At 41.4% G+C, this 7,489-nt stretch overlaps 2 protein-coding genes across 2 annotated transcripts in view; one reads left to right on the forward strand and one right to left on the reverse strand.

Annotated features, from left to right (window-relative positions):
- The window catches only part of LOC310904016 (nuclear pore complex protein Nup153-like), a 250,767-nt gene that overhangs the window by 152,803 nt on the left and 90,475 nt on the right, over window positions 1–7,489 (forward strand). The gene's annotated exons all lie outside the window — the stretch shown is intronic.
- On the reverse strand, window positions 3,538–5,269 carry LOC310904402 (uncharacterized protein C6orf52). The gene is made up of 3 exons (XM_083849077.1): window positions 5,124–5,269; window positions 4,750–4,795; window positions 3,538–3,931 (listed from the first exon to the last, which is right to left on the reverse strand). The coding sequence occupies exons 1-3, from the start codon at window positions 5,181–5,183 to the stop codon at window positions 3,795–3,797; spliced, it is 243 nt and encodes an 80-aa protein (XP_083705203.1). The 5' UTR covers window positions 5,184–5,269; the 3' UTR covers window positions 3,538–3,794.

Genomic DNA, 7,489 nt, shown 5'->3' on the forward strand with positions numbered 1-7,489 from the left:
CCGACAACCAACGCACAAGCAGTGTTTTAGGCCGGATTCGTGGCCCCGTTGGTCCGGGAGGCAGTCGTCACGCTAAATTCTACCCCACGGCAGGGGAACGATGGGCATCGTGACAGATCGCCGCCCCAGAAAATAAACACATAAATAAAGAATAAAAACGATAACGGGACATGAATCGTGCCCTTAATAACAGACATTGGGCAGTGAAATCACCGACTTCTGCAACAATACGTGCTCAGGGAACTGACTAAAACCCCTCCTGCATCGGCCATGTAATAGCTAGGCAAACATCACATAATACTTCCCTCCCTCATGTACACCAAACCTATTAAGGCAACCATAGTAGCGTGATAACGTGATTTTTCTCCTCCAGATCAGCGTCAAAGGCAGCTACGCTAGGTTTGCTCATAAGTTCAAACGCTGCTTTATTTATTTATTTGAATTCCATTTTTCTTATTTAGAAGGATTTCCATAGGGTGACAGGCCTTTAATGACACTCACGACTCAGAAACATTTGCCGATGCAGTCAAACGGTGTCTATTAACGCGAGGCACTGAAGTTAATTGGTATTAGAAATGAGCCAAAACGAAAGGCAAGTATCTGCGTGTCCAGCAGAATGACAGCGATCATCACCATTTGATCAATCTTCCCCCCACTCTCTGTTGCAGCTAGGTACAACGAAAAGAGTTTATGAAATCATTACGGGACATTCTTGTAGAAAACTTCCTCAAGCTTGGAAGAAAAAAAAACATTTCAGCTAAGTAAAACAGAAAATAACTGGAAGAAGTGAAGTATGGCGGTGTTGGAAAAGTTGCTTCAAAGACTTGTTTAATTAAAAAGAAGGAAAAAAGCAAGTTCCTACTGCAATCCCATCTTTGTCAAACTGATGGCGGGCACCAGTACGATGTGTTCAGCTAACACAGGCTGGAAGTTGTAACTGCAGCTGTGAAGTTTACCCAGTAAAAAGACTCCGCAAAGCATTCTAGCAGTTCCGATGCAATCACTGCTTCCTGAATTTGTGACTCACGGTTAACACGGCAGTACAGGAAGAAGTCTGGCATTCACTGTGCTCTTACGGTAAAGAATCTGCCCTGCGCACACCATCCCAAGCCAGGTATGCGCTCCTAACAGGAAAGGACGATAGGCTGATAAGTCTCAGCAGAGGGAAAAAGACATCAGAGAACTACTTTATAACAGCAGCACGCGGGCTGCAACCAACGTTCTCTTCCTCTCATCATTTTCATTTCTGTGGACTCCAAGAGAATACACTCCCAACATTTTTCAGCTCTGGAGAACAAACAGCCCAACCAATCTCATTCACTGAACTACAAAACTGGTATTTTCGCTATCTAGTCCGGAAAAGGAGGCGCACGTCTCTAACGTACAGTGTAGAGACCTTGTTAATAGGCAAAGTCTGCATAAAATAGGTGGCCACAGCCTGATTTTCTGACGTTCAGGGCCTTGGGTCACACACCACCACAGCATCAGACTTAATGAAGTCACCAATCTATGTGGGCCTCTCGTTACACAGGTCACATGTTATGGACCAACCTCTCAAAGGCCAAAAACCAGCACTGATACTGCCGGGCCAACACATATCTGTAGCATCCCATTTCTGGGTGACAACACAATGAATGTTTCCACAAAGTACTCGATGCAACCTAACTACTGTGTTTGGTGATGCAAAGCAAGCCGTGTCAAAGCAGCGTAGCACCCAGGCACATTCCTGGAAGATGTTTTGCTGCTCACGTTGAAGAAAATAGATAAAAAAATCCTGTGCAGTTTGCACTTCTGAGCTCAAGTACCACAGCTATGCACTACAATTGCAGTGGCATCAAACCTTGTAAGGTTTTGAAGCTTCAGCACTGCCATCCAAATTCAAGGAGGCTGCATCTATTATCTTGAATTTGCCCCAGCTCAGTCCCCTGAAACAATTCCATAGACACGTACAAGCAACCCTTTTCCCACCCAAATTCTTTGCTTCATCTATTCCACCTCTACCTTGTGTCATATTCTTATTAATCTGCCCCTCAAAAGACTCCCTGGCTCACACAAAGAAGCAACCCAACAAATCCCTGTTCCCAGCCACGTTGCTTTCATGCTTTGGGAAGAGTTAACTGCAACAGCTCTAACTGTGATGCCACCTCACCCCCTCCACCTATGTGAGGTTCTTTGCCTTCTGTCTCCTCCTACGTCTACACCTGCACTAGAACCAGGAAGAATGTGCTTCCTACAATACTCCAAGAGCCTCTTCTGTTTCAGGATGTCATCATTTCAATTCAGGACTGAAAGTATTCCTAGCAAAAACCCAACAGCTAATAGCTAACAGAAGCAGTTGCTGGTGATCAGCTACAAGTAACCTGGAAGTACTGAGGAGTCACAAAAGAGAATTTGCATTACATTTAAGAACAGCATGCAGCTTAGGACCACTGCTTTCACTGACTACACTAAGCCATAAAAAAGAATTGGATTCTTACCTGCCATCACAGCAATTATGGTTTATGTTGCCCCCAAAACACACACGGCAGTACCAGAACTGTGTCAACTAGCTTTAACAGCTTCCCCAGCTATTAAGTACAGTAATTTCTGCTTCCTTTTTTTTCTTGGAGGAATATTCTTTTGTTTCCAGCCTCACTTACTTATTATACACACTGTTAATTAGCAACTATTTCTCCATACTCATAGGGTTATGGAGTCCCTATGACTGGAAAAGACTCTGTACCCTTCAAGATAAGAACAGCATAAAGGCAGCAACTCGCAAGACTGCTCTAGCTTAAAGCAAAGCTTTCCTCATTGCTCTCATCTCCTTTGACTTGAGTGCTGTCATCCTTCTACCAGAGCTTTAAAAACTTCATTACCACGAATGAAGGAAGACCAGAGCAATCAGAGAGGGTAGCAGAGGGTATAACTTAAGGAGCTGTTACTAGGATTTTTTTGTTGTTCCTGGTGGACTATTTTTCTCCTTGCCAGCAAGGAGGGAAAACCAGCAAGTTGTTTTCTCCAAGATTTTTTTTTTTTAGGTTTAAGAACACGGATTATGTTGTAGCAATTTCTTCGCTGTAAAGCGTCAGCTGAGAAGTCTAACAGTAAGAAGGGCAAGGGAAAACTGAATGCTGATGCAGAGAGTGCCAGCAGACATCATCCTCATTCCACGGGATGTTTGTAGCTATGGCAGTTGAAGTCTACACTTCCATATGCTTAACATACCCTATTTATAAGCCAATTTTAGCTGACCTAGCATGTATCAGTAGTACAGTTAGAGCCAGCAGCCTGCAGGAAAAAGTGGGCACAGGTGTTTCCATAGCAAGGCCTGTGAGTGTCTCCCATACATACTTCCAGTCTAAGCAAGCACATGAAAGGCTTGGCTTGTCGCTTACCTAAGGAACCAGGAAAACAAGGGGAAGCTAGATTTTGCTTGTGTCCTAATGCCCATATAAAAATAAAGACAGATGAAATACCCTTACTACCTTGTTAAATTCCATAAGCCGGAAGAGAACGTGCTGCACACAGGTACAAGTAAAATCCCTTGCTGGCAGGTTTGCAGAAACAAATTTTTTATTTACACAGGCAAGTCTATCTTTAGACCCCATTTACCTCTTTACATTTCTCGAATATTTACATGACTTCATGATGCTCCAAGAAGGGAGTGATGAACAAAAAGATTACAGAAACTGTCAAAAGCATAGCAAAAAAAACCCAACCTATCATTGTGCTTTAAAACTTATGAGCTAGAATAATGTAGAAGAAATGTAGTTTTAGCACTTTGGTCCTAACGGTCATGCTCTAGAAGACACTTAAATAGCAGAGGGGATTTCAGAAGTGACCGTATCCAGAGGTTGCCAGTGACAATTCATGAGTGAATCGTAGAGTTCTTCGCTTGTCTCCGTGAATTGTCTGTTCATTTCATCAACATCCAAGTAGAGCTGTGGATCTGAAAATAAAAGCCTGGTAAGTCCAAGTATCAAATCTGAGGCATGCGCACAAAAAAACTTCACGTGAAATGGCTAATAAAATGTATTTTAAGCTAAGTGTAATAAGCTATTAGATCTACTAATTTTAGTGAGGTATTTAGTCCTCTAAAATTTTGAGCCTCACAACTCCAACTTTTGGGAATTTGTATATTAGAAGGCTGGGACTAGAACTGTCTTTCAAGATAAAGACAAAGACAATGTTTAAGATAGTAAAGATAACGTTTACGGATAATCAGCCATGAAACCCTCCCAAGAGTCATTTAATTCACTTCTACGGCAATACACGTTACATAGGATAGTTTCTAAACACTAACACAAAATGCCTCCACGTGAGGACCTTTGCAAACCTTCCAGGACACAAATATGTTTTGTACCGTATTTGTAAGTGCAAGCTGAATCCTCCTTTTGGAATCTGCAACATAAGCTTTTACCTCAGGGTGGAGAACAAAGCTTTTGCATATTACTGAGTTTCTAATATAAAATCTGTTTAGCGGAACCAATACAAAGAACAAAATTCTGTCTTAGACCATTTTCAAATGGGAATGAAGGCACAGGTACAAGAAACCTGCTGCGAAGCATTGACAGTGTCCCGTTTTACTTGATGCGGTCAGTGTATGCTGTATCAGCTTTAAAACCCCAGCTGATTGCAGATCAACCCCACAGAGGTTTGACCTCAGCTGAATTTTCAAGATGTTCTTCATCCAGTAGAGGTTGGCTTGTATTGTTAAAAGGCACAAGGATGGCTAAACTCAAGTGACAATGATAGAACCCTTATTACCGTCAGTAATTAGGTCATCACCGATTGCAGTCATAACTGAAGATTCCTGAAAGACAGAAAAGGCTAAGTTTAATCATAACTCATTTCAGAAAGCATCACAGATTCAAAGTGCTGCAGTCTCAACCCATTCCTTCTTCCTACAACTACAAGGATAGATGGCATTTTATCTATTTATTTTTAGAAGAAAGCCAATATTACAGTACAGGTTGGAAGGGACTTCCGGAGGTCACAACTAATACATTGACCACGATAAGACCACTTAAAACAACTGTTTAATTTGCTTTAAGCAAAGCAAATCAGAAGAATCAGAGCAAATCTGTACAACGTATTATCTGTGAAATATTTTCTTTACAGCAAGCGTGCACTATCTTTACCTCAAAAACAGCTGGAGCCATTAAAGAATCTCCTAAAGAGCAGTCTCCAACAGCTTGCATGCTGTCATAGGGAGCATAGGAGCTGTAGTTGTAGTCAGCGTAAGCATCGTAACTCCTCTGTGAGTGGTAGTTCTGGTAATCTTGGCAATAATCATTATAGTTGCATGACTGGTACCGCTGCAATTCTGCTTTCAGTCTGAAACATGAGAAGTTGCATACAGTCAGAGAACAAGAGACTGTAAACCCAGTTCTGAACTTAAACAATTTGTCAGCTTACATACTTCAAAGCTTAAAAGGAAGCTTTCCTAAACAGTCACCTAAGTGACAGCTTAAGTCACAGCTCAAAACCTCATTTCTATAGAAGCAAGCATCCTCACCTTTGCCAATACCAGAAGGAATTGTTCTCATGGATTAACTCCAGAGCCTTGACATGGTTACCTGTACACATCAAGTATTTTTAGCGTTGGCATAAGCAAGCTGCTGCTATGTCTCTGTGCTTTGCTAAAGATTGATTTAAGACCAGAGACATTTATCAAGCACAGCTGCTTTAAAGATGCAGTCTTAACCCTTCTATCTTTTGTTTGGTTAATTACTAGATCTTATTTCCAGAAAGAAGTGAATGGAGTCAGATTATCCATTTCAAAGAAGCATCTGACACTGCCTGTCAGTTTGCCATGTCTACCTCCACCTGCTCAGTTTTTTTGTTTGTTTAAAGTCCATTAAACATTCAACAGCTGCCAACTATACCGCTCAGGTGAAGTCAGTCTTGCTTAACAACACAATCGCGATTCTCCAGCATGACGCCTTATTATTAGTGGGAGAATTACAAAATACGCTGGTTCTTAAGAAGAAAGGGCCAGCTGATTAGCTTTCACTACTTTCCCTTTCAAGATTTTCTCAGGGGCAGCTTCAGACTAATGACAAGAACCAAGACAAGTGCTATCTGTACTAAAACTGAGGTACACTGCATAAAGAACATTCAGATAACCCAGCTGCATATTCAAAAAAATCCGCTGTTTAGACTTGTCTTCACTGATTCTGTACAGGCAGACCTCCTGTGTCTGCAGTGCCCAGTTTCTCTGACTTGAATTGGGGATGCAGAGAAGTGAGTTCTATGCTTTTGGGGAAGAATACAAGCTGAAGGCATTCTGAAATAGCTTCCAAACTCAGCAAACATGAGGGACAAACTAATCCAATGGCTGGGTATTTCAATGCTAAGAGAGCACGGTACTCAGCCATTCAGAAACGTATTACTGATGTGTATTTTAATACCTACATTTGTTTCAATACTGCAAAGCTACACAAGTTCTAATAAAGAGGTAATCCATTGTCTTGTTACTGTAGTAAACAAACAGAAGATACATCATCTTAGGTCTTCTGCTTCCAACTGCACTCTTCCTACATACAGTTGTGTAGGGAAGGAAAATCTGAAAATACTGTTGACGTTCTTCTGGATAGCCGAAGCAAGAAAACATGTTTGTGGCTTATTCTTGTTTTCAAAATAAAACAATATTAATTTAATCAAAAAATTTTGGCAAAGAAGTTTGGACAGTGCTCTCTTGGAGAAGAGCATTTCCATTCTAAAGCAGAAGGAGGCAACATTTGCAGAATTATGCTAGGTAAACAGAAACAGAAGTGTCATTTTTTACTATTTAACAGAACACACAAGCTAACCTCATGAACATACTGAAATTGTTTATATGAAGTCCTGTTTTGTCAGTATCCTGGATCAAAGTTCATCAAATTTGGTATCAATTCTTTAACCGTTCAGAGACCTGAATTGCCTTAAATAAGTGATAGAACTGAGCCGGTAGAGTAAGAAACCCTCTCAGGAAGTGCTAAGCTTTAAACTCCCCATTGCCCTAAGCTCATGAAAAGCAAAGAATAGCATTCTAAACCTGTTCTAGTAATAACGCCTTTGGCTTTCCCCCTGCGTTCCCATTTTTCCCCCCCACTTCTTTCCTTTCAACCCACTGTAAAACTAGTTATGTGCTTCTCTCAAACTAGAGGGAAAGCTCTAAGAACAAGAACTCCCTAGCATATAAAACCACTTCTTGTCCCTTCTACCTTATGCAGGCCCAAACCTGAAAATATTTACCAATGCATTCAGCTTTGCTGCTGTTGAGAAACAAGGCTGGTTACAATGGCAGCTAAGCCCAAGTTGCGCTGTCTGGCTAGACTTAACAGTTGGATTCCCCCAGCCATCCTGAAGCAGGTTGATGAATCCAGGGAGTCAAAACATAGGACTTCTGCATTTCTGGTTTTGTAGACTGCATCCTGTGTGCAGCCACTACAGCAAGGGCCACAGACTTTCCAAAGGCAGAGCTACAAGAATCTGATTATTTAGAATAACTGTATCAATGCAC

Source organism: Anser anser (assembly GCF_964211835.1).
Source record: "Anser anser genome assembly, chromosome: 9".
NCBI lineage: Eukaryota > Metazoa > Chordata > Aves > Anseriformes > Anatidae > Anser > Anser anser.